The sequence below is a fragment of the Epinephelus moara genome, chromosome 2 (assembly GCF_006386435.1).
Source record: "Epinephelus moara isolate mb chromosome 2, YSFRI_EMoa_1.0, whole genome shotgun sequence".
Lineage (NCBI taxonomy): Eukaryota > Metazoa > Chordata > Actinopteri > Perciformes > Serranidae > Epinephelus > Epinephelus moara.
In genome coordinates, this window is record NC_065507.1 from 783,200 (window position 1) to 811,092 (window position 27,893).

At 43.8% G+C, this 27,893-nt stretch overlaps 2 protein-coding genes across 10 annotated transcripts in view; both read left to right on the forward strand.

The window, feature by feature from the left end:
* LOC126406405 (tissue factor pathway inhibitor-like) overlaps positions 1 to 2,614 on the forward strand; it is an 8,604-nt gene extending 5,990 nt beyond the window's left edge. For 4 of the 8 annotated variants that reach the window (XM_050070647.1, XM_050070667.1, XM_050070683.1 and 1 more), the window contains 4 exons: positions 728 to 763; positions 851 to 883; positions 1,142 to 1,238; positions 1,958 to 2,614. In XM_050070647.1, the coding sequence (XP_049926604.1) occupies positions 728 to 763; positions 851 to 883; positions 1,142 to 1,238; positions 1,958 to 1,994 (203 nt within the window). In that variant the 3' untranslated portion in view covers positions 1,995 to 2,614. The remainder of the gene's footprint in view (positions 1 to 727; positions 764 to 850; positions 884 to 1,141; positions 1,239 to 1,957) is intronic. The other 4 variants (XM_050070657.1, XM_050070675.1, XM_050070701.1 and 1 more) reach the window with 1 other exon arrangement.
* Positions 2,615 to 5,024: 2,410 nt separating this feature from the next.
* Positions 5,025 to 27,893, forward strand: part of LOC126402948 (tumor necrosis factor alpha-induced protein 2-like) — a 52,747-nt gene continuing 29,878 nt past the window's right edge. The window contains exon 1 of one of the 2 annotated variants that reach the window (XM_050065327.1): positions 5,025 to 5,395. The gene's annotated coding sequence lies outside the window, so the exon portion shown is untranslated. Of the gene's footprint in view, positions 5,396 to 13,259; positions 13,469 to 27,893 lie in introns of those variants that run through there. The other variant, XM_050065318.1, reaches the window with a different exon arrangement.

Below are 27,893 nucleotides of genomic sequence, written 5' to 3' on the forward strand. Positions count from 1 at the left end.
GAACCAGTGATGAGTCATTTAACCTACACATCATTTTATTTGCTGCCTTGTGTTGTCTTGATTTTTCCCTCTCTCCTCCTCTATTCCTTCTTTCCTCACCCGTTTCTTTTTCTTCTCTATTATGTGATTTCATTGATGTTTTGACAGGGGAATTTCTTTGATAAGCTTTTAGTGGCTTCTAACCTCTCCGGCACTTTTCTTTTTTCGTTTTTAATATTATGTGCAAATAAACTAATCTAAACTAAAACTAAACATTATTCATCCTGTTATGCGTTGCCACGCATGTTTCCTCCTCCTGCAGCTGCCACGGTGTTGCCCTTTTCTCTAATGTTGCTTTTCTCCTCCTCATATTTTAGTAGAATTAATCTCTGATCCTCACGAGAAAGACTTTTTTTCCTCACATACGGCGCTCTGTGAGGACGCTCAGTGAGGACGCTCAGTGACGCTGTGCTTCTCTCATGATTGTGATTGGTCCACTGCGTGCGTGTTCACAGCTCTTGATAAAGCAACTCTGGGTTGAGTTACCGAGTTGATATCCAGCGTCGTGATACCGATTATCCTGATTGCCATTGTTAGGGTTAGTCAACCCAGGATAGGCCTGGGTAACCCAGGAAAGGTTGATCTCACTTCGTGATACAGGCCCCTGCTGTGGATTCAGGTGATAACACATTTCTTGCATTATGTTCATTCATATAACCATCTCATCATCTCATTACTTACTCTTTAGCAGACACTACAGTGGCTGCTCCTTCGGACGGGACAGGTAAATATATTTGCTGTTTATCATATTTACTTGTATTTGTATCACATTCATTCTGTGATGTTGATTAAGGTTATTCATTTAATTCAGATGTTGCAGCTCCTGTAACCAGTTCCATATCAGGTATTGTCTTCACTTCACTCACTGCACACGTTTATCTTTACTACCTGAGGGTTAGTGTGGGAGGCCAAAAGTATGTGGACATCTCGTGCAGAAGGTGAATCCTGAGCTTCAGACACATGCAGCTGGTAGAGTTTATGAATGTGCCAGAATATACATCCAGACTTTAAATGTCAGGGTTTAAACATGATGGTGGGGCTGGTGTTTGTCTTAAATGCATCAAACCTCCTGATCTTCATCTTCCTCCTTCCTCTTGTTTAGTGGTCTTCCTCAGTGTTTTTCTGGTCATTTCGCTGCTGCTGACCGTAGCTGCCTTCGCCATGCACTGCAGCAGACTGTTCCCCCATTCTCCTGACAGGTAAAGTTAAATGTCAGATTGTAACTCGTCATGTCCCCTGGATGTGTTGCAGCACTCTGTTCTTCAGCAGACATTTTTCATGTTAGCTGGAAAAATATTTTTAATCTGCAGTTTGTGGTAACGACGTGACAACTAATACTTTATGTGTGAATGAGTGGTGGAAAGTAACTAAGTACATTTACTCAGGCAATGTACTCAAGTAGAGAGCACACGTGTGTTCAGGCACACTTCCATTACTGCGAGTGGAAGTTGTTTATCCTCCATCCATCCATCCATCCATCCATTTTCATGCACTTATCCGCTTATCTTATTCATGCGCTGGGTCTCCCCTACAGTTTCCATGGCAGCAGATCGCTCTGTGTTCCTATTGGTCAAAGTGGCGGCTGTGACGGGAGAAGTCGTGGAAGAGAAAAAGAAAATCAAACATGTTCGACTTTCTGTTGGAACGTCGAAAAGCTCCCAGACGTGGCGTAGGTTGTTGTCTACTATGACACACTACATGAGATAAAGCGATGGATTATCACGTACAACACGTCGTCGTTTACGAGCCGTCACCGTACGATGCTGCGTTGGTCTATAATTGGACTGATATCGTGTAGTGTGTATCTGGCATAACAGGAGGCGCGCAGGAGGATCCTGATCAGATGCCTGAACCCCCTCAACACTTGAAAGCTGGCACACAAGTAACCCTACATTTGTTTGTGATTCTTCCTCTCCAGATACCAGAGGCTGGCAGATGCAGATCCAGCTCAGTAATCTTTGGTGGAGTCGGCGTCTGTTGAGGGGATCTCATCGAGTCCTCGACCACAGAGAGCTTCAAGGGATTGGGTGGGCCTTTAGAGGGCACCTTTGCTGATGTCCTCTCACTGTTTGTCACTGAATCACTGTAAAAATCAACACTTTTGATTAAATTTAAACGTGCATAATTGACCCTGTGCTAAGCCCCGCCCCTTTGTGATGGTCCATCAAGCTGTTGGAGCGAGCAGGGAGCCCACACTGTCTCTAACTGCACTCCCTGAAGAAATACTGTCACAATTTTTGGGAAAACGAAAAGGTGATTGCAGAGAGCAGCACACAGAGGGGTCTACAACATGTGTTTGACAGACTGTTTATTCTTTATTTCCTTATTTAGTAATCATTTTTCAGTATCATGTGACTCTGCATTTTGGGTAAAATTCAGGAATTTCCTTCCTTTATGTTGTTTTTTTTTGTGTTTAGTTTGTGTGTGGGTGAAGCTGCTGTTTGAGACGTCAGAGGAAGAATCATGTTTTCACAGCTGATTTACTGAATTATTCTCCATGTTTTGATTTAGTTTGAACTTCTGAATTGTCTTCATGGTAAAGTTGTTACAGTGCCAACTGGTGTCTGCATCAAAATTAAAAACACTGTCTTTCAACCACCTGTTTAGATGTATTTGAATTACACAGGGGTTTGGTCTGTCAGTGCGTTATTCAAGGTTCAAGGTTCAAGGTTCAAGGTTCAGTTTATCGTCATTCAAACATGTTAAAAAACATGAGGAAACAAAATTCGCCCAGGTCCAGCAGTGTACAGAATGAATAACATTTAAGATAGACCTATTTATCACACAAGGTTACGTTTTATAATTCAGGAGCTTTACGAAACACGAGCAGTGACACAATCCAGCAGAGAGCCCCAAAATGTTCAATATTAAACAAATAATTGTGATAATTTCAAGAACAATTTATGTAAAACACGCCCTGATTAAATGAAATTGAAACGTTATTGAAAAACAAGAAGAGTGACTCAGTGCTGCAAAAATCAGTTAGGAAACTAAAATGTCTTAATTTAAGATTTAAACTGAACTTTCAGCACAAACAAACATTTTTTTGTTCACATCTCAAAGTGACAGAAAACAGTCTGATGATTTGTTCTTGTTTTTTGTACAATAAATGAGAAACATCCCGGCCTGTCGACGAGCAGAGCTGCAGGTTTTTAAAGAGGGGAGGCTGGCTGGTGACCCCGAAATCTATCATCACGTTTTAATGAAGGGAAATCGTATACAGGCGACGCCCTGAGAGACACCTCGGACACTTTATATAAAGAAAATACAAGAAAATGTATCGTTGGCACAAAGTCAGCCTGTGATAGATGGAAGAACCCCGAGAGTGAAAAAGACATTTTTTATTTTAATGGGAACCTTAGCTCAACAAAGTCCAGAGCAGCTGAGCAGAGGATTACAAACTATGGGGAGCTGCTCCACCGGGGGACACAGGAGAGTCAAAGGAGGTCTGAAGGAGGGATGATGTAAAGGTGCCGCGTGAGGTCAAAGAACATACTACAAGGAGTCCACATCACCGCACACCACCCAAAAAGTTTATAAACTGTCTCTCAGTTTTTACAACTGAAAATACAATTATTTGTTTTCAATCATTAAAGACATCGATCTGGCAAACCGAGAGGAAGGACTCATGAAAGTCTTCATACGTGCCTATAACTCTGAGAGCAATGCTAAAATTATTTCAAGGAAATACAACTTTTTTCCAAACAGGAAATCAGAAGAGCCGCTGTATATTAAAGGGAAATGGGACAATGAAGACAGAAGGGTTCTGTCTCAGGAGGAGCAGCTCAGGGTTTGCCAAATACAGTGGAAAACTACAAGTTCCCCCGTTTGGAGGGAGAGCTGCTGGAAGAGTTTGGTGCGCTTCTTCTTAACTCCCCAGAACAGAAGCGACAGAACGAGCAACTCGGACTGTTGGAGGCAATGCAAGGCCGCAGATGCAAATCACTATCGTATATTTTGGTTGTGCCCTGTCCTGACTGCTTACTGGAAGAATGTCCATCAGATCTTAGAGAAGGTGCTCAGATCCAATATCCCTCTCAGATCTGCAATATTCAGCAAGAGATAAACTCCATCGGTAGAACCCTGTGACAACACTGCTGGCTGCATGTAAAAAAGCAATAACTCGTATCTCTCGATTGAAGACTGGATAGAGGTTCATCAACATTCAGAACAGAACGGGTTCCATGTTGGTGGACAACCAACATCATCCTCACTGTGACCTCGTCACACGTCCACATATGACGTCCAAGGTACCCTGGGTGTGTTGGTTGTTGACGTTCTGGGACGCCGTGTCAACTTCAGCCTGTTACATGCATTGTCTGTTTTCAAAATACACTTCTGTTTTCACAGGAAATGTACAGTTTGCATACAGTCTCTTTCAAAATAAATGTTAGTGCAACAATGTGAATTGACGCTTTTTTCCTTCAACAACAAACGCACGTGGTTGGGTTTAGGAAAAAAGAACAGGGTTTGGCTTTACAGTCTGACAGGAAGTGAACACCAGCCTCCCAGGTGAAAGTTGGAGGTTGTTGGACCCATCCACCACCCCTCCTGCCAGCCCTAATTATTTACACTCAGCTGGTCAGGACGCAGATAAAGTCTTAAAGAAGAAGAAGATGTTTCAGTTGTTTCAGTCTCGTTGGGTTTGTGGGGTCGTCTGGCTGCAGAGCTTCAGTGGTTCAGTGTGCTGTCGTCAGGTTTACGATCTCTCTTGACTGTCAGTCGTCTTTGTGTTGGTTTCAGCTGACTGCCTCTGAGCAAGGCAGCAAAAACTGCAAATTCACCAGGGGGCGCTGCTGCTGCGGGGCCAGCAACCTGACCAGTCATTAAGGCCAGGGTGTGGTGTGTGTGTGTGTGTGTGTGTGTGTGTGTGTTGGGGGTCTTCAGTGGGGGGGAGGAAGAGGAAAAGATGACCATATCCTGCTGCAGCTAGAAAATAAAACAAACAGGAAACAAGCAGCAGAACTCCCAGAGCTCAACGAGGAGCGAGAGGAGATGAGTAGAAACCAGTAGAGTCGCACAGAACCACAGGGAGGAGAACACAGAGGGACAGGAGAACCCAGGAGAACCCGGCAAACTGGACGTCTAACAGAGCAGAGGAGACAGGAACCTGCAGCAGATCAGGAGAGTACAGAGCCGTAAACAGAGCTGATCTGAGGACAGTAGAACCCTCTGTGAGAACACAGCAGAGAGAAGTGTAAAATAAGACTGCAGCTGACAGTGGAGTACGAACAACCGGCCAGCAGCTCCTGACCTGGACTCACTGAAACACACACACACACTGCGGCAGAGATGTCACACTCCTGAGGAACAGTCGTGGATTAATTTCTTTATTCTACAAAAACAGAAGAAGAAGGTAAGAGCTCGTTCTCTGATCTGTGTGTGCCTCATCGTTGTTGCTCACGCTACAGTGGTTGAAAACATTTTGGTTCAAACACACACACACACTAGCTGAAACATGTTGCAGTGATAAACGGATCCATCGACAGCGACAGACATGATGCAAAGTTAAAAACACAAACAAATGAAAACGAACTAACAGAAAAATGCTGTGACATGACAGAAGTCCTCCAGGCCTGCAGGGGGAGCTGTGAGGGGAACAGCTTCATATTGACTTCACAGCACCTTGTTCATGTGCAGCACGTTGTTTTACTTTAGAATTTACAGTAATTTTTTTTGTGGCACGTTTGTTTCGTTTGCAGCCATTTTTATTTGCAGTACTTTTTTCATTTGTGTTATTTTTTTTCATTTACAGCTCCTTTATCATTCGTGGCATTCAGCACACTTTTTAAAATTTCATAGTGTTGTTTTCATTTGCAGCCTGTTATTTATTTATTTATTTGTTTATTTATTTATTTATTTGCAGCAGTTTGAGTTTCTGTTGTGTTTCATGCCCCTCTACTGTCCTCTCCTGTCCTCTACTGTCTTTATTGTCTTTACTGTCCTCTAATGTCTTTACTGTCCTCTAATGTCTTTACTGTCCTCTGCTGTCTTTACTGTCCTCTGCTGTCTTTATTGTCCTCTAATGTCTTTACTGTCCTCTGCTGTCCTCTACTGTCTTAACTGTCTCTACTGTCCTCTGCTGTCTCTATTGTCCTCTGCTGTCTCTACTGTCCTCTGCTGTCTCTATTGTCCTCTGCTGTCTTTACTGTCCTCTGCTGTCTTTATTGTCCTCTAATGTCTTTACTGTCCTCTGCTGTCCTCTACTGTCTTAACTGTCCTCTGTTATCCTCTAATGTCTTCTACTGTCTCTACTGTCCTCTTCTGCCCTCTACTGTCTCTACTGTCCTCTGCTGTCTTTATTGTCCTCTACTGTCTTAACTGTCCTCTGCTGTCCTCTACTGTCTTAACTGTCCTCTGCTGTCCTCTACTGTCTTTACTGTCCTCTACTGTCCTCTACTGTCCTCTGCTGTCCTCTACTGTCTTTACTGTCCTCTGCTGTCCTCCTGCTGTCCTCTACTGTCTTTACTGTCCTCTGCTGTCCTCTGCTGTCATCTACTTTCTTTACTGTCCTCTACTGTCCTCTGCTGTCCTCTGCTGTCTTTATTGTCCTCTACTGTCTTAACTGTCCTCTGCTGTCCTCTAATGTCTTTACTGTCCTCTACTGTCCTCAGCTGTCCTCTACTGTCTTTACTGTCCTCTACTGTCCCCTGCTGTCCTCTGCTGTCTTTACTGTCCTGCGCTGTCCTCTACTGTCCTTTCCTGTCTCTACTGTCCTCTGCTGTCTCTATTGTCCTCTGCTGTCTTTACTGTCCTCTGCTGTCTCTACTGTCCTCTACTGTCTCTACTGTCCTCTGCTGTCCTTTACTGTCTTAATTGTCCTCTGCTGTCCTTTACTGTCTTTACTGTCCTCTGCTGTCCTCTACTGTCTTTACTGTCCTCTCCTGTCTCTGCTGTCCTCTACTGTCTTTATTGTCCTCTGTGTGTCTTCACTGCACTCTGCTCACTCACTGTGTCTCCGTCCTGATTAAAGAGAAACCTACAGTAAAGACAGACACGAGGACACGTGAGGACCTGTGAGGTGAGAAGAAGACATGAGGACAGAGACACAGAGTGAATGTGTCTCTGTAAATGATGGACACAGTTTCAGTCTCATGTGAAACCAGTGACAGCAGCAGATTAACTTCTCTTTATTTCAGCGACCTGATGAAACCACAAACTCTCCCTTTTATTAATCTGCTGAATCGACTGCTCGTCTTTCTCCTCAGAGTCACTGTGGACGCTCACACACAGTTCATCATGTCCCACTGTGACACACTCACGTTACGTTTTGTTACCTGCTCACGCCCCCCATTGCCCCGAAAAAGGCACATTCTGTATAAACAAAAGTAGGTAGGCGGCATTTTGCTGCACTCCCCGATTTTGTTTTATACTGCCAATGCTGAAAAAAGACTGATTGGGCTTTCCTGCCTCTGTAGGCCCCTGTAAGCCTATGTAGGCCCCTGTAGACCTATGTAGTCATCTGTAGGCCCCTGTAGACTCATGTAGACCTCTGTAGGCCCCTGTAGACCTCTGCATGCCCCTGTAGACCTATGTAGACTCATGTAGACCTCTGTAGGCCCCTGTAGACCTCTGTAGGCTCATGTAGACCTCTGTAGGCCCCTGTAGACCTCTGTAGGCTCATGTAGACCTCTGTAGTCGTCTGTAGGCCCCTGTAGACCTCTGTAGTCGTCTGTAGGCCCCTGTAGACCTCTGTAGTCGTCTGTAGGCCCCTGTAGGCTCCTGTAGACCTCTGTATGCCCCTGTAGACCTATGTAGACTCATGTAGACCTCTGTAGGCCCCTGTAGACCTCTGCATGCCCCTGTAGACCTATGTAGACTCATGTAGACCTCTGTAGGCCTCTGTAGACCTCTGTAGGCTCATGTAGACCTCTGCAGGCCCCTCCAACAACGATTGTTGTTGTTAGATAACAGATATCAGATGTGTCTCAGAAGTCCACTGAGATTAATGGATGTGATAACCTCAGAGACAGACAGGCCTCTGTAGACCTCTGAAGACCTCTGTAGACCCCTGTAGACCTATGTAGACCTATGTAGACCTCTGTAGGCTCCTGTAGACCTCTGTAGGCTCCTGTAGACCTATGTAGACCCCTGTAGACCTATGTAGGCCTCTGTAGGCTCATGTGGACCTCTGTAGGCCTCTGTAGGCCCCTGTAGGCTCATGTAGACCTCTGTAGGCTCATGTGGACCTCTGTAGGCCTCTGTAGGCCCCTGTAGGCTCATGTAGACCTCTGTAGGCTCATGTGGACCTCTGTAGACCTCGGTAGGCCCCTGTAGGCTCATGTGAACCTCCGTAGGCCCCGGTAGACCTGCTCAGTGTTCAGTGTTCTCTCTGTATGTGTGAATCTGTGTAGATGAACAAAGTTGTGTAACGGCTCCCATGGAGCAGAGATCTGATCTGAGATCAGAGGAGCAGGAGGGAAAGTTAGTGCCGGTGGAACGATTGTTGTTGTTAGATAACAGATATCAGATGTGTCTCAGAAGTCCACTGAGATTAATGGACGTGATAACCTCAGAGACAGACAGACGAGGCGGCCATGTTGGAAAACAGCCTATTTTCTCTCCATCACGTCTGAAATGATGTAATTAATTACCTGAAGTGAGGACGAATGTTTGGAGAGTGTGTGTGTGTGTGTGTGTGTGTGTGTGTGTTGACCTGTGTTGAAAGCGGAGTTAATGAGTATTGTGTCAGCTCTTTTGTGAGGTGTGTGTGTTTACCAGCTGACTGACCGATGACTCCCAGCTACAGGAATGTTCACACACACACACACACACACACACATTGTAATAACGTCCTTGTTGAATGAAGAGTGACTTTTTTTCTCTGCCTTTGGGGAAATGATTTGGAGACAAGAAACAGGAAGTAGTTTGACATTGAAACAGAGTCGGGGTGTGACCCAGGAGGACGCTGTGATTTCTGTTGGGACGCGGCCAAAAAACAATCAGAGGTTCGTTTATAGAAAGTGCTGGAGTCAGGGGAGGTCTCTGATTAAAGCTGGAACACCTCAGACAAGAGGCGGAAAAAGGACTGTGATATTTTATTTCAGTAAAAGTAGAAATACTAAAGCGTAAAAATACTACGTTACATGTAATAGTCATGTGTTCATCAGTTTAAAGTTGCAGCTGGTGAAGATCAACAATAACCAGGGCTGTCAAATGATTTATTCTTTTAATCGCAATTAACCACATTTTTAAATCAATGATTTCCAAACAGTTTTGAAGTTCATACTAACGAGGTGAAGCGATTCTTACCAGAGCGTCTCGACCAGGAGTCAAATGGATGCAGAGAAACTTGACTGTCGGATTTCTTTCTTTCAAATCCATCATCATCCTCACTGTGACCTCGTCACATGTCCACGTTTGGTCATGGACTTTCCACGTCCACATATGACGTCCAAGGTACCCTGAGTGTGTTGGTTGTTGACGTTCTGGGACGCCGTGTCAACTTCAGCCTGTTACATGCATTGTCTGTTTTCAAAATACACTTCTACAGTCTCTTTCAAAATAAAAGCACTACGTCAGTACAACACAACCAACTAACAACAAACACACATGGTTGGTTTTGAACAGGGTTTGGCTTTACAGTCTTACAGGAAGTGAACACCACACGGACCTGCTGGGTGAAAGTCGGTGGTTGTTGGACCCATCTAACACTCGTCCCCACCCACCCTACTCAGATTCCTGCTCCCTTAACTTACTGTTGTCCAGCTGTGTGTCCCCCGATGCTGCCGAGCCTGGCCGCGTATCATGCCAACATGAAAGGACAAGTTTTTCGTCGGTGTCTGGCGAATTTGGTGGTCAAAATCGAGGTCACAATGACCTTACAAAATATTTTTGTGTCTCCTTGACGCCACCAGGTGCTGTTTCAGCGACTGGCCTCATATCAAGCTGACGTGATGTGACGTTGGTGTCTGACGCCAGAAGGCACTGTTTGTTTGTTTGTTTGTTTGTTTGTTTGTTTGTTTGTTTGTTTGTTTAAAAGGATCACACTGCTCCAGTGAGAAAGTACAGTTACTCTGATATAATGTTGATGATTCACTGACCTGTCCAATGATCAAGTTAATGCGACAGCATCACCACATTTCTGTTCCACTTTAGTTTCTGTCTCTGATTCATACAGGTCCTGTTTGTGTCAAACTATTGTCCCCTGAATACATAATATACTTGTGCGGTGGTGTCTGTGTCACTCTGCAGTTACACCTCCAAACCACTGGTCGGCGGTGGAGGTTTCTGTAAAGATTCATTAAACACACATTAAACATGGCTTAATGGAGACAATGTGAAACACAAGTACACAAATCAGCTTCATTATAACTCGGAAGATTCACAGACAAAACACTTGGACACATTTTCCCCACAAATACAAAATTAGCCCAGCTGCTATATGAGAAAAGGAAAACTCCACTAGTGTGTGGAGTTTTCCTTTTCTCATATGACACCAGGAGCAACAGAAACATTTAACAAAGGTAATGTCTTCCCCATACAACATGCTAACATTATTAGCACAAGCCTATGGCATTTTACATTGTGTAAATTAGCCGAGCCTCATATGACTGGTCACAACATGCAGACCTGAGTCTTCCACCGTGTTGACTGGTTTATCAGCACTGTAGTGACCTTCTTTGATTTAGTCCAGTCCACAGGTCTGTGGTGACTCGCTCACTCGTGCTGTGCAGTCTTTGACGATGCGGCTGCCCGCTGACGTCAGTCTGATCAGCTGCTCCTGTGTGCTCAGCTCATAGGTGGAGCTCAGATTCAAAGTACTACAGTGATATTTTAATTCAGTTTGACACGAGGTGCAGATTACTGCTGACTTCTCAGCTGAGTCGTCTCAGAGTTTTTTAAAGTGAAAGGAGACGCTGAGAAGCTCAGTGAAGTCGTATTTTCCATCACTGCTCCAGCAGGAAGCAGGACGGCGCTGCAGCAGCTTGACCACAAATAAAGTTCATCAAAGAGACAAAATAACATCATGAAGGTTCTTGGTTTTCTGCAGCAGTGTAGGTACTGGGAACACATTTCTTCTGGACCTGACGGGGCAGCGTATACGCCTTCAAGTGTCTGCTAGTCTGCTGTTATCAAAAGAGGAAGAACACTGAAGAACAACAAGTGCAGCAGCAGCGACAGCTCCGCCTCAACTTGTTGAAAAGCATTTTTCCTGATACCAACATGTTTTGTTTATTCTTCGTATATTTACACTCTGCTACAAACAGCAGCGTCCAAGATGTCCGTCAGTGTGGGTCAAAGTTTCTCCCATCAAGTCTGGTTTGAGGTCTTCTTCATCAACCTGGAGCTGACTCTTCTTGGTGCCACAGACCTCGACTGTTTAATAACCTTAAAACTGATTTAAGATAATAAACTGCTTACATTTGGCTGCTGCAGGAAACTACTGCGAAACAAAAGAACAAACATATTATGAGCCTAAAACGTGTCATTTGCCTGTTTTTTTGCAATAAAGAGAGGCTGTAGCACGTCAGTGTCAGACCTTTCCATTTGATTCCCAGGGCCGTATAAACATCCTGAGAAACCTCTCACAGAGCTCCTAACTTAGGCTACTCATCGTGGTAAACAGTCCTAGCTTCAGAGTGATTTAGCAACGTTCTCAGAGCGACTCACAGCAAGGAAGGGACAGAAACTTTTACCTCAGTGAGGAGGTGTGGCAGACTGCATTGCTAGGTATGATGCATTATTTTAACAGATGTGATTGGTTGTCACAGACACACCCTTTGTGAGCCTGTAAGGTGTGAGTTGTCGGTGAAGATTCTCAGTCATCCGGGTCATGGTAATCATAAGTGCTATATCGTAGGCAACTGGACTTGCTTGAGTTTCTTGAAGACGTTTGCAAAACATCTTCAAGAAACTCAAGCAAGTCCAAATGAGACTGAAAGGCTGAGACAGGCTCAAGTCATCACTGATGCACTGATGCATTTTTCCAAATATCTCAGTGTTGTGATCATTTTTATTTCTGGTGTTATAGTTTGATTTTATTGGATGGGAAATGTGTGTGTATCCCTGATGACATCGACCACACATATTCTCCCTGCACCATCTAATCTGTAGCATTAACTCACTGTCTTACAGTATTTGGAGAATATTTCTCTGACCTCTTTGTGTTTCCACCATTTTCTCCTCTGGTTCAGAAAATCTTAAACCTCTTAAAGTCCTCCTCCTGCTCCCAACAGTTTGTCACCTGAGGAGCTCTTTTAAGGGCTGAGATGGTCTGTGAATAACTTTTCTCTTTAGAAGGACTTAGTCTTAACTTTAAGGGGAAATTCTTAGAGAACGTCATCGTTCTACAAATGTCCTCAGACTTTTGTCACTGGGAGCGACTCTCGTTGTGAACACGGCCCCTGGTGTCAAAGTTATATGAAACCCCTTTTTCATTTGTCTTTGTGTGTCGTCCAGTTCAGGCATTATTAAAATCAGCGCTCTTCACCATTAGTGCGGACATCAGTTCAAGATGGCCGCCAGACAAACCCCATGTGCAATGAGTTGTAGATAAAAGGAGTCTCGCTGCTGGCAACAAATAGGCAGTGACAACGTTGTTCTGATGATCATATAGACGTCGTACCATCGTTCAGCCACAGTTTGCATGTTTTCAACTATTTGATTTTTAACCGTGGGGACTGCAACACCAAAAGTCTTTTGTTTTTTAATGGAGACATAGAACGTTTCCAGCTGATTGTGACACCAAAATTGCTTTGTTTTAACTGAGACATTAAAAAGCCATGCAGACACATGGGAACCTTTTTCTAATGCTAGACTTTTTAACCTGACATGAACAATCTGACCTGAACCAGCAGCCTGTAAATGACACGCACTATGATTCTGCAGCATCTTCATCCATCATGTCCGTAAAGTCAGATCACTGAAACACTGCAGCATTAATCTTTCTTATAAAAGCTCCTCTGTTAATGATTCACCTTCAATAAAACACTGAGAGGCTTTATGGTTTCCAAGATAAAATAAAGACGATGTTTTAAGGTTGAATAAGTCTGAACGTGGCCTCTACAGGTGATGATGATGTCACACACCATGTGCATACATTAAGTTTTATTTTCAACATGGTTTGATTAATATGTTGGTTTTATGAAGTCAAATAGAAACATTAAAAAAGCCTTAAAGTCCATCAGCAGCTGGACCCGCTGTTCCTGCATCGCTCTCTTTTTGATTGCGAAATTTCCGACCGCTCCTGAACGCAGCATGGCATACCCTGCTGCTGGTAGTGAGCGTGTGTTGAGTGTGTGTGTGTCGAGCTGGGTGTGTGTGTGTGTGTGCAGCAGCAGCAGTCAGACTCAGTGACGGTGCAGAGCCGGTTGCAGCTCCGCTTCTCTCCGGGAACATCTCACTCTGTGTGTCCGCCGCTTGTGACGCTTCAGCCGGGCTTCTGCTGACAGTTTGAGCCGCTGATCCGCCGCCATGGCTCCCCGCTGTGAGTACACACACACTCACACACACACACACACACACACACACACTGATGGACAGAAGCTTTAACAGGGTTTGTTGGAGTGATTTAAAGAGTTTTATGGACACAGATTTATTTTCAGATTCACATCAGTTATTCATCAATAATCTGACCCACCGAGGTGACTGGAGGTTTTTAGGAAGAGGAAGTCATCAGAGCTGCAAAACCACTTTAATCTCTGAAATATTAGTTTATAAAATTAGTGAAAATAGTGAAAATGACCCTTTTTATGAAGCTGCTGGTGACACCTTCAAATGTCTGTCTAAAACTCAGAGATATATGAACACAAGCTGATGAACGCTGCAGGTCTGTGACCTCAGGAGGTGAAACTGGAGTTTATTTCATATTGTTGCTCCATGAAATAACTCTGATGATGAAGTGAATGTCAGAATTAATTTTCTGGACTTGTCTTGTTGGCTGGATGCGAGAGCTCGTGGATGATTCCAGAATATGTTGGATTTTCTTTATGTAGTATTGTGTGTGAGTGTGATTCAGTGTGTGTGTGTGTGTGTGTGTGTGTGTGTGTGTGTGTGTGTGGGTCATGAGAGGTTTGAAGGTCAGAGGTCGACGCTCTGCTGCTGTAAAGTTGAATCTGTCCCGTCTGAGTTCTCCTTCAGTCAGAGACGTCTTTAACATATTCATCTTATTTTGTATAAAAACAGTTTGATGAGCTAAAGGTCGTGTCTCTGAGTGACTGTGACTTCTCAGCACAGACGGTGCGTTTGAGGCAGCAGGAAATGTCACAGATTAACTTGATGTATAAGGAGCAGAGTTTCTCCACCTTCAGGTCAGGACGTCAGGTGGAGTCTCCTCGTTGTGAAACGTCCTGCAGCCTTCCTGTGTTCTTTCATGACATCCAGCAGGGGGCGACTCCTCTGGTTGTATGTTCAGAACCTGTTCCTGGGCCTGCTGCAGCCTAACGTGACTTATTTAAATGCAGCTTCTCTAAAAGATGACGATGCATGTCGCAGTGTGCTCAGCGTCTTGTTATGTCTCTGTGCAGGCGATAGCTGTGGCTGGAGGCGTTATGTTTTCGGGTTGTCGGTCCATCCGTCTGCCCGCACATCTGTACGTTTGTCCCACTCTCGTGAACGTGATATCTCCTGAGGGAATTTCTTCAAATTAAGCACAAATGTCCACGTTGAGGTCCTGTCCATATGTATCCAGATACGTTTGGGCCTCTCAGGTCCCTAAGATGGATATTCTTTAAAACGCCCTCAAAGGTGAAGATTTATCAAAACTCTGGTCACTGTTAAAGTTTGGAAAACGATGATGTAACACTGAAGACAATAGCAGCAACGACAGGTTTGATAATGTTTTGTTTGTTTTTTAATGGCGACATCGCTGCATTTCCAGCAGGGATTTCATTCCCAGTGAGGATTGTGCCACCAAAGGGAATTGTTTTTACTGAGATATTGCTGAATCTTCGGTGGAGATTGCAGCACCAAAAATGGTTGTTTGTTACCAAGACATCACTGAGTTTCCAGCGGGGAGTTCATGTCCAGGGGGGACGGCACCACCAAAAGTGGTTGTTTTTTACTGAGATACTGCTGCGTTTTCATCAGGGAGTGAGCCACTGAAAGCGGGTGTTTTAGGCCCAAACCACGTGGTTTTTAAATCCTTAACATAACTATGGCTTTGTTGAAATGTAAAGTCAAAATATATCTGCTCCATAATAACGTACAAAAGTGACGTATCTGTGGTTTACAGAAACATACGCTGCCGACATCTTTCTGAGCACTCTGACTCTGACGTACTCCTGAGAGGTTCTGTGTGAATTGGACTCTCTGACCAGCGTCCAGTGTCTCTGCTTTGACTGATCAGCTGGTCACATGACATTAGAGATGAGCAGAGACGGTGTGTCTGTCCACAGAGACAGTGTGTCTGTCCACAGAGGGGTTGTGTCCATCCGGCTGCAGCGCTGCATTCACTGACACATTCTCCGAGGTTTCTACATAGTTTATAAATGTGCACTCTGCTGAGTCAGCATGAGGGAGGGTTAGGAGAATGTAGAGGGATCAAAGTGTCGCACGCTCACTCTGTCTCACTCTGTCTCTGTCTCACTCTGTCTCTGTCTCACTCTGTCTCACTCTGTCTCTGTCTCACTCTGTCTCTATTTCTTTCCCTCCTCCTCATCCTGAATAATGAATGAATGAATCCAAACATAAAGAAAATGAAAGGATTATTAGAAGCAGCCTTCCTGCTGACTGTCACACTTTTAACTTCCCGTTTGAAGTGCTTCTCTGTCTTTGACCTTTGACCTCTTTCCTGACGGTCATCTGTGATGTTGGCGACCTGCAGTGAGAGTTCATCGGACACATCACACCACGCCGCCTCAGCTGTGTCACCTTTCTTTACTGGATCTGTTCTAACAGATAAAAGAAGGTTCAGAGAAATACGACGTCACAACCGAACCAGTCGGTCACAGTCAGCTGATTCTGGATCAGGACTTTATGACAGTGTGTTAATGTTGTGTGATGGAGGTCAGAGAGCTGCATGAAACATGAAGAAGAGTTGTGTTGTGTCTAACGTACAGAAGCTGATCAGACACATCAGAGTCTCAGTACGAGCCAGAGCTTCTGAACAGAAACAAAAACCTGTGGAAACTTTTATTTAAAATACAGTTTACTGATTTAAATCAGTCTGACACAAAGTTTTAGGACTTTACTGTTTGATTCTGTCGTCAGAAATTATTGAGCTTCAACAGTCCTAAAACAAACAGAATGAGTGTCAGTGATTTTTTTAATTAAACAGGAAGTACGTTGATGCTCGATCTGTTCTTAGAGTCATTCTGATTTGTGAAACAATGTGAGAAAGAGAAGTCTCTGTGTGTCTCAGACGTTGGTCAGTTAAAGTTTTACTGATCATCAGCGGTCATAAAACAGAGACTCTGAACAGCACGACACACCTTCACTGTGAGCCGACACACTTTATGACCCTCAAACAACCTTCATGTGTGACAGAGCTGCAGCAGAGACGTTCAGTTTGAGCCGTGAAGCTTCGTTATATTTCCTGTCAACACAACCTGGAAGAGTTCACACAGAGCTTTAAAGTCATTTACAACAGTTTTTGTTTTCATTTACAGCATGTTTTTGCATTTGGAGTTTGTTTCTGTCGTTACAGCACTTTATTAATTTTATGTAAAGCATTATTTTCATTTGCAGCACTTTTTATATTAATAGGATATTTTTTGTCATTTGCAGCAACATTTTAAATTCAAAGCACCTTTTGTCGTTACATTAATAATCATAATAACTTTATCTATAAGGCACAATTCATGCATTAACTGCTGAACAAATAAAAAATCAAAAGAAAAAACAGATGATAAAAACGTCTGATAAAAAAATAAAAATGAAAGATAAAGTTAAATTCAGTCAAAACTTCAGGGTAAGACAAGACAAAATAAATTTCAGGAGAGAGCGGTGATAAAAACATGTCTCAAGATCACGTTTGAAAGTTTCAGGCAGTTTTTATTTGCAGCTCGTTTCTGTTGTATTTGTTTTTGATTTGTGCACGTGCTTTTGAATCGGCCTCGTTTCTGATGCTGCAGCTCGTTCCTCCTGATGGAAATGTTTCAGGATGTTGTAGCAACTTTGCCCTTGTTGGTCAGTGTACCAGAGGACATGTCCACATCCTTTTATTTTAAAGCAGAAAACCAGGGTTTCACTTTTTCGAAAAAGCTGATGAAATGGTTTTGTTTCCAAACTTAAACTGAACCTGAACTGAAACCAAACACATGAATTATGGTTTATTGCAACATAGAAAGTGTTTGTAACAAAAATGAAAAACACTTTTAGCTGATGTTTTTAGTGCAAAAGAATATATAATATATATTAATAATATATATAATCTAAATAAAATAACTTCAGCTTTATGAACTGATTGACTGCAACATCACAGAGACTTGTCCCTGTCAGTCAGATCCTCCATGAACAGGTTCAACGACCAGCTGGTGGTCAGTTTACAGGTAAACGTGCTGATGATGCAGCTTCAGGTGTGTTTATGTTCAGGTGTCGGAGCAGTTCAGCTCTGATGTCACGACTCTCTGTGAGACAAAGACACCTGCAGGAAAGTCTTTCTGTTTTTCTTGTTTCTAGTTTTTTATGCGTCTGTGTGTTTCTTCAAATTTGGCAAAAACATCCTCTTAGACTCCGCAACGATCTGATCAGATTTTGGTTTTAAAAGGTCAAGGTCACTGTGACCTTGCATCCATCTCATTCTTGTGAGTGTGAATCTCAAGAACAGAATTTCTTTAAATTTGACACAAAGGTCCACTTGGACTGAACTTATCTTCATGGTTGAAGGTCAAAGGTCAGTGTGACCTCACAAAACGTGCTTTTGGCCATAACTTAAAAATTCATTCGCTAATTCTGACCAAACTTGACACAGAATGTTAATGTTAATGTTAATGAAGGTCAAAAGGTCAAAGGTCAGCTTGACTGTGACATCATCATGTTGTAACGTCATATCTCAGGAACAGAAGGGGAGACATTTGGTCAGATACTGAATTGGTGACTCTAATCTTGAAACTGTGCTGATTGTATAGATCTTCTGTGTGTGAAGCATCCATGTTTTCACTGACATGGATGGAGACTGTCAGAGACACTGGACTGGTGGGCGGAGTCATACAACCATAGGGTGGACTGGTGGGCGGAGTCATACAACCACAGGGTGGGCTGGTGGGCGGAGTCATACAACCACAGGGTGGGCTGGTGGGCGGAGTCATACAACCACAGGATGGACTGGTGGGCGGAGTCATACAACCACAGAGTGGACTGGTGGGCGGAGTCATACAACCACAGGGTGGTCTGGTGGGCGGAGTCATACAACCACAGGATGGACTGGTGGGCGGAGTCATACAACCACAGAGTGGACTGGTGGGCGGAGTCATACAACCACAGGGGAGTCATACAACCACAGAGTGGACTGGTGGGCGGAGTCATACAACCACAGGGGCAGTGATTCGAGTTTTTGTTGTTGTTTTTGTTTTATTGTTGAATCTTCACTGACAAAATATTTCTAAAACCTCACTTTTATTCAGAACACAGAGGACAGGAGCTCTGCAGCTCTGATTCAAGATATTTGATAATTGGAAGTGCACTGGTTTTAAAAAAAACAAGATATGATATGCTACGATATGATTTTCGTATTCGTTCCACAGCGGGGGAATTTGCAGCATTACAGCAGCAGAGTTCAGACAGGAAGCATCAGTAGAAAAGACACAAAGCAATCGAGCAAATTTTACACCATTTTCTGACCTTTTGTGGACGACAAGAAGAGTGGATTCATTGATCATGTCAATAAGTGTTCTTTCTAATGTAAGATGAGAAGCAGCTCGTTGTTCTACAGCCTCTGTAACTTCAAACTGAAATCTCGAGTCTCTTCTGTCGTCTAAAGGAACAGAGTTTACTGTGAAGTTTGTCTTCAGCTTGTCGCTGAGCTGTGTCCCTGTGTTGTGAGTCATGTGACCTCTCTGCCGTCCTCGCCGCCCTTTAACACATTGAGACATTTACCCAGCAGCACACATTCCTCCCTTCAGGGAAAAGATAATATTACATTTTTTCTCAACAGCTGTTTTCGCTCACAGATGATGCTGAGCGGGCAGTTTTTTACTTAATGAGAGACAGATGCATTGTGGGTAACTGTGACCTCACTCACAGCAGAGTGTGACATGGGAACAGAGAGTGTTTGATAATCGACCTTTAAAGGAGCAGCTCGCTGTGACTCTGCTGGTGCCCACATCAGTCTGTCTGTCCGTCCTCGCCTGCAGGCCAACACATGCAACCTGCTCTTATCATCACTGTCTGTCTGTCTGTCTGTCTGTCTGTCTGATCTATACAAACACACTGTCTCACCTCATGGTGCAAAATATTGTCGACAAAATGGAGGAATCTGTCTTAAATGTGAGTTTCAGCACATGATGAATATGTTTGTTTCTTCAGCCGCTGCGTCCTGCTGATCACTTAAATCAGATAATCAATCGTCGTGGATCAGCTCCGCCCAGCTGGTCTGAGACGAGACGCCTCAGAGAGGTGGCTGATGGGACTTTGGAGCCATTAAAGTTCTTTTTATCAGAGCAGCTTGGCTCTCATCAATCATCTACTCTGATGACGGATCTCGGATCAGTCAGGGCCGTCTGAGCTTCATATATTTACTCTGTTGGGGCGTCGCTGTATTGACGTCTTTTAAAGCTGTTAAGTAACGGACTTTGTGTTCTGTGTCACATCGTGTTTATTGGGGGTCTTTATCTGTATTGTGCTCTTATTTTGAAATTTGGTGAACAGTGGGACCTGAGTTTGTTTGCAAAATATTTTTGTGTGATAATGGATGTGAGACATTTTCTATTTTTGCTTTCTTTTTTCTTTTTGACGCACAAGATTTTGTATTTTTTAAGGTAACATTTCAGCATCATGGGAAACATGCTGTAGGCAGAGAGGCTGCACAGAAGTACTTGGTGGATTGATACACAGTTGTTTGCCAAGAAGTAGTTCCAGCTTTTCTCCTTTTAAAACTGCAAATTGAGTTTTTTAAATGTCTGTTTTTGTTCAGATGAAACAAACGAGACGTTAAGCACGTTGGTGTATTTCTGAACTTCGGACAGGCTAGCTGTTTCCCTCTGTTTCCAGTCTTTATGCTAAGCTAGGCTAACCATGTCTTAACTATAGCTCTACACTGAACACACAGATATGATAGTGATATTTATCTGAGTTTATGATGTCATATTTCCCAAGATGCACCTTGCAGAAATCGGAGGAATTAGACTTTATGTAAAACCTGTAGATGTGATAAATTACAACCCCCGTGTATGTTACTATATAGCCGATATGTTGAAGCTTTACATGTTTGGTGCCTAAAAAGCAGCCGGAAAAACTGTGATGATTTGCTTAGAAACATCCATTGTTGGTGCCCAACAAGCTGATGGTAAAACAGTGATGAGTCTCCAAGAAACACTCCTATTTGGTGCTTAAACACTTGTTGGAAAAACAGTGTAGAGTTGCTAAAAACAGCCAGTTTTGTTGTGTGTTGGTTGTGGCGTCTAGCCTCAGTGTCACCCCCCACCCACCTCTAGGTAACAAAGTCAGCTCACAAACTACAATGTCACACTACCAACATTTTCCACTGGCGACTCGGCTGCAAATTAAAAATCTAAAGCTCAGTTCTGTTAAGAGACAACGTGGCTGTTTACCAGGCAGGAAGGCTCTGATGAAAGACACTGTTGAGTTGGACACTATGTGGACTGTGAGGACTTTCCATGTGTTTGTGTCTGTGTGGAAGTGACTCTGCAGGACTCTTTAGTCGGTGTGTCACTCACTGGAAATGATTTCCTTTAATCGATGGGAGGAGAAGAGTCCAGAACCAGAGGGACAATGGTTTCAGTGACTCAGCGGACTGGTGAGTCTGCAGCCACAGTGACGCTCTGTTATAAAAAGTCAGACTGACGTCCAGAAACATGTTGAGAAACAAGAGGAAACATGTTTCTACATCAAACTGTCCACTTATCATTCCTCTGAGCTACCAGCAGATTCCCAGTAAAACATCTCCTCTCAGACCCGCTGTGTGTAAACACAACACAGATCAGCTGTGTGTTCGTGTGTGTGTGTGAGGACGTGTTTCACTGATGTTGTGGGGACATTACGCTGTTTATACATTGTGAGGACTCGACTTCCTTCTGGGGACAAATCACACATCCCCGTAACATAAATCATTAAATGTCAGTGTGAAGACTCGGGTTAAGGTCAGAGTGAGTTTCCAGGAAATTACTGCAAGTCAATGTCCAGTCAAGTGAAGGAAACATGGAAACAAACGAGCACATGATTTCAGCTGGAGTCAAAACCCTGCAGTGCTAGTTAGCTTTAGCATGAGCTGTTATTTTGTTTAATTATGTGCATAAACAAAGTGACGATGTTGCATTTTTACCACCTTTACACACAAAATTAGATGCGTTTCCTTTCTTTATGTTGACATAGATACATCCATCAGGGCAGAGTTAAACAAACGAGGCGACGGTGGAGGAGGTCATGATATTGTACCTTTTAATGGAGGCAGCATTGTAGGTAACGGTGCCATGAGGCAATTAAACACACCCCACACGTGGATGGAGAATTCTTCATACTCTATCATTGATCAGTTCTGTTCCGCCATTATTTGAATTTCTTCGTTGTCTCCTACGGTCACATGTAGCTTGAACTACGCTGCACAGCCCCCACAATCACCCGTGGCGCTGCTCCGTTTCATCCGTATCCGTGGACTTTCAGAAAATGTGCGAGTGTAGACAGACTGCTCCATCCAGCTCCATCTCTGTATCTAACACTTAGCATGACTTAGCCCTTAGCAATTTGTCGCTGTATCTCTCGCACCTTTTTAGCACCAAACGTGGGTGTTCTATAACAACCCATCACTGTTTTTCAAGCGTTTTGTAGTGACCAATCAATGTTTTTCCAGCATTCTAAAATGTGGGTGTTTTATAGCAGCACATTACACGTTGCACGTTTTTCTAGCGGCTTTTTAGGCACCAATCATGGGTGTTTCTTATCGACTCATCCCTGTTTTTCCAGCAGCTTTTTATGCACTAAACATGGGTTTTTAATAGCGACACGTCACTGTTCATCCAGCGGCTTTTTATGCACTAAACATGGGTGTTTTTTGGTGACACATGGCTGTACTATCAGCAGGTTTTTAGGTACCAAATGTGGATGTTTTATAGCAACCCATCGCTGCTTTTTGTAGTGAATTTTTAGGCACTAAATGTGCCTATCGACTCATCCCTTTTTTTTCCAGCAGCTTTTTATGCACTAAACATGGGTTTTTAATAGCGACACGTCACTGTTCATCCAGAAACATGGGTTTTTAATAGCGACACGTCACTGTTCATCCAGCGGCTTTTTAGGCACCAAACATGGGTGTTTCTTATCCTCTCATCCCTGTTTTGACCCATTGCTGTTTTTCTAGCGGCTTTTTAGGCACTAAATGTGGGTGCTTTTAGGCACCAAACATGGGTTTTTAATAGCGACACATCACTGTTCATCCAGCGGCTTTTTAAGCACCAAACGTGGGTGTTTTATAGCGACCCATCGCTGAACATCTTTGTCAGTGCATGTATCAAACATTAAGTATAAATGAGCATTAAGTCAGTGGTGGACAGTTTTAACACACATTAAAAATAACCCATTATAAGTAAAAGTCCTGTAATGAAAATGCTCCTTCAGTAAAAGCGCCCGTGTCGTCAGTAAAATATAGTTAAACTATATAAAAGTGTAGAAATGTAAATGAAGTCAAGTAAAAAGTAGGAAGTGGCATGTAAAGAACATACTCAAGTGAAGTACAAGTATCTGAAATTTGTACATGATTACTTGATAACCAAGGAGTCAGCTGAAGTCTTCAGTTAACTCTGCTCAAATGTGTCGTCAGAAAGCAGCAGTTTGTCAGTTATATGAAGAAAATAATGAAATCTTGATTTGGAGTTGAAAAAGGAAATAAAGATTTAGTCTGAGCAGGAAGGCGGCGATCGTCTTGCTTTATTAAATGATTCCTGTTTTCATATTTGAACGTACTGCCTGTTCTCACTGTTTCCGTCAGCACACATACATCAGCTGATTATCTATACAGCCATTAGTCATGAAACACACACACTGACACACACACGCTTGAGGTCAAGGCTGAGGTCTCTGCCTCCGTCTGATTGGATATCTGCTTCTCTTCCTGGTTTCCTGTTTGTGACGTTTTGAAGGTTGCGACCTCGTCACCTTCACATGATGTTTGGATGTCAGGTTGTTAACGTTGGGTCAGTCAGCTGTGACTCTGCTGTGAGTTATTGATGTGGATCTGAAGCAGTCGGCTCACATCTCCGGGCTGAAGGCCTAAATGAGTGCTTCATTCTTCGATACTCATATTAAACATACTATAAATTTTCTATTTAAAAGACAGGTTTCAATAGGAAGTTGGGTTTGCTGTGACGTGCGGAGCTGTACAGGCTGTTATTAAGATGTGGAGGTGTGTGTGTGAGCCTCTGTGACACAGGGCCTTATTTAAACCATCTACAGCTTGTGGTCTAAAGTGCATTTAGGGCGTGTCCAGATCATCTTTGTTAGTTAAATGGCGCATAATCCAGGCGCAAAGTCAGGCACAAGGGGCAAAGGGTTTGTATTTAGTCTCTTAATTAATCGCAGGTGCGTTTGGGTGTAACGTGAATTCAACCAACTGCTATTCACATGGTGGATTCAGCAGATTGGACATGTGATTGGACATGTGAGCAGTTTCCTGCTGAGAGTGCAGCAGTCAGAAAAGTGATGTCACTGCAGCAAATATCAAAACTTAAAACTTGAGAAAGGAACGCGACTAAACTTTTAACTTGAGGTAAATAATCAGTGAAGTTACGTTGCTCCTTGTGTTTAAATGTGCACAGCATCTCTGTTAATGTGGAGTCAGACAGCAGCTCTACTCTGATCTCTGCTACGTTCACATTTTACAATGATGGATTATTTTACCCATCTGCACGTCCCTGTGTGTGTAACAAGCAGAGTGTATACGTGTTGTGAACCCATCTATGTAGGTGCATCTCACTATCCAAATAATGCGCCCTTTAAATTGCAGAAAAATACCGCACCATTCCGACTTAAGAGCTCTGATCAGATGCTACATGAACCTGCACAGTTTCTGTTCAAACCTGAGCCACGGCAGAAGTTTTGGGACAGAGCTCAATTAAAAACTCTGAATGCTATAGTAAAAAATAATAAACATAGATAATTATGAATAATATAAAGAAACATCAATCACAACCTAAGAGCTCACGTGTTTCCTCGTCCACTTCCTCCCTCTGTTATTTCAGTAGTCTGTCATCTCGTGCACGGCAGGTGCGGCAGAGCGGCTGCGCCCCTCGGTGTGTCTAGTGCGCACAGTGATTCATGGCAATGCAGATGATGATCACCGCTCATCACTGTACGTTATGCACATCTCTCCCACTGCTGGGGAGGCTCCTGGACCTCGTTGTTTTCACTATTTGTGGACATTTATGGCTGCTGTTCTTCTTCGTTGAGCTAGCCACTAACTGCTACTTACTTTTTGAATCTTCTACGGTGGGTTGCTCACATAAGGGGCCGTACAAATGCCGTGTGTTTTGTATGGGTTTTGTTTTCGATGTCGACGTGTGGCAGGTGTGCTCAAACACCAAGGAGATGCCACCTCAAACTGTATCTCTACCTCACGTCACCTGAAAACGGTCCTCACAGTCTGAAGTCCAGACTGGAGTTTTCAGCTGGTCCTCAGGTCTGACCTGTGCTTCAGAGATAAAGCATTGGTGCCTGGTTGCCCCCCCCCCCCCCAGTTCTGGTGTTGTGGTGGTTGTGAGTGGACCACACCCTGAGGACCCAGGAGTCCTTGCCTCTGTCCGTCACACTATCGCTGTCCTTTCCGCTCCCATTGTTTGTGTCCAGGAGCTTCCGCGATGCCCTGCGACCCTCTTGAAGAAAACAGGTTGTGTGTGAGCGCCGCCGGCCTCCACGTGGGGTTTCCTGAGCCCGCTGCCAGGGCTGCTGGGTATTTATGGAGCCAACAGCGCTGAATCACTTCCCACTTCACCCGCACTTCAGTGTGTGTGTGTGTGTGTGTGGCTTCCTCACTGTTCATATGTGAGTGTGTGTGTGTCTATTTGTGGCAGCAGTGTGTCCTGAGCTGGTGAGGCTGCAAAACCAACTACATGAACAACATCCGCTCCCAGTCTCACACACACACACACACGCAGTTTTCTGTAACCATGGCAACACTTCACTATTAGCTCTTTAACCTGAACTATGAAGAACCCTGTGAGTCTTTTGGTTTGAGGTGATGAGTTGATGAAAACCAAAATGATAATATGTCAAAACATATTCACATGGAACCGTTGATGATAGCCTATGATATCATCAGTGCCCCACGAACGACGTTACATCCTAAACATACAGTTACGTTATTAACGTAAAGTTACAGAGGCTGGATTCAGGCAATAAAAGTTGCTGAGGTTAGGTTTAGGAAAAGACACACGGTGAGGACGTTCCTTAAAATGACTCAAAGTTCACACAGACCCAAACGTGTGACTCCAGGGGGAGTCCTGGGCCAAAGTCTGGTTTCTTGTGACACATCCACCACCCCGACCTGCCTCCTTACAAGTGGCCAGGACTGCTTCCTTGTTTACTCCCGTCGACGCATTGGTCATGTGATTGCAGCCTTTCAAAATACATATGACTTGTACAAATTTGGGTGCACTGCTTCTGTAGGAAAACATATGAAAAATTTGAGAACCAACCTGGTTTCATTACGAAGTTGTCAGAAAACGACGCTTCATTCGTCGCGTGGCTTCCGGCGTCAGACACCAACGACTCTGTCCTTTCATGTCGGCATGATGCGTGGCGGGTTGCAGTTATTGTTTATCCGTGCCCGGCAGCGTCGGGGGAAACGCGGCGGGACAAAAGCAAAAGTTATGGCGGCGGAAGTCTAAGTAGGGGCGGTGCATTGGTCAAACAACCACGGACTTTCACCTGGGACGCCGGTGCTTTTATAAAACTGATGCAGCTGTTAAATATAATTGACTCTTTTTCCCTTTACATTCATGTTGAGAGTAGCGAGGACTTACATAAAAAATAAAAAAACACAAATTGGTGCATAAAAATACCCTGAATGCACGACTGGACCCCCAGACAGAGATCAGCAGATTATACCTTCATACTTTTACTGTGACAGAGTATTACAGTGTGTCTCTCAGTGCTTCCTCCACCTCTGCTTATTAATAACTTTTAGTTTTAGTAATCTGTGTCAGTGGTCTCTAAAGAAGTATTAAATCTTTATCAGTAGATTATAAAGTGTCCTGATGACACAAATCATCTGAGACAAAGAGTGTATTTTCCATCCTGACGGCACATTTCTCTTTAATCATTAAGAAGTTTTCCATGAATCATCACAGCGAGCCGATCTCTGCCGTCTGTTAATGTTTGATCATTTTATGTCCTAATGGATTATCACTGTGGGACTGTGTGACATCAGCTGCTTCATGAGCGGGCGGGATCTGTCTGCAGCTTCCTGTTGACCCGCTCAGTGAGGAGCGGCTGTGTCGGTGGCACGCTGTACGAGTCATCGCATGTCATCATATGTCAGACTGTGTTACATGATGTCCGCTCTCCACAGGAGCAGAGCTCAGCTGTGTTCAAATCCTCCTGCGTGTGTTTAAGTGTGTCTGTGCTCAGTTTAACATCACCGTCAGGTCGGTTAACGGCTAACTGAGGCGTCTGCACTGTTGCTATGGCTACCTGCAGTTTAACATACCCCTGAGCCAGCCAGCCAATCACAGAGCAGGATTACATCTGACTGCTGTCCTTGAGGAGGTTAAATAAGTCCTTAAAAAGCTTCACAGGGTCCTTGAAGGTTTTCCAGGTGTCCTTGAGGGAGTGAACTGCTAACAGAGCTGTACTGTTGTTGAGGTGAACACTGACAGTCGGCAGCCAATCAGAAATCAGTATTCCCTGTTGCCATGGCTTGAGGTCAGGTGTTGGATTGCAGAGCAGTTTCCTGGTTAAACTTTATTTACTGGACAAACGGTCGCCGTGTGTGAGCACAGTTTCACATCTGTAAGGGTCAGTTTGGGTGTGGTCACATGAAGGTGGTGTGGTCACATGAAGGTGGTGTGGTCACATGAAGGTGGTGTGATGCATGTTGACACACCTGAGGCGTCTCACTGTGCTTTATGATGGGTTCACTCAGCGGGGGACAGCCTGCGGCTCCAGAGTCACACATGTTTTTTATTCGCTCTCCAAGTTTAAACATTTGGTCACTGTAACGTGTCGTGCGTCTACAGCCTGCCACCTTTTCCTTTGACTTCAGCTGAACCTTGGTGGCTTGTCTTGAGTCTCCCTCGAGAAGGCATCAGCACCTAGCCTATCAGTATTAATGATATGTCTGAATGAGCAGTTTTACCACAGTGGTCTATTTATTAGGGACGCATGATACTGGATTTTTTGCTGTTATCTGATATGCCGATATGTAACAACTAATTTGGAGACATCCACAGTCGTAAGAAAACAGAAATTAGAGCGAGGAGCTCAAACTGAGACGTCCTGTGTCCTCCGCCTGGAGGATGTGTTGCCATGGCGACCGTGCGTCATCACAGTGCATTATCTAACATAATGCCATAAAGTGTAACTGTGAGTGAGGGTGGAGTCTTATCAGTAACTTCCCCCCAACGTCCGAACACAACAGGTGTGTTCAGGAACCAGTGAACAGTAATAAATCTTCATCATATTATTCATACAGCACTTCACTGTAAAACGACACAGCGAATATTAAAATAAGAAATAGCAGAAAGCACGATGCACATATTTGGATATTTTTACACACTTAGACCGGTGAAGATATATATTTTATTATT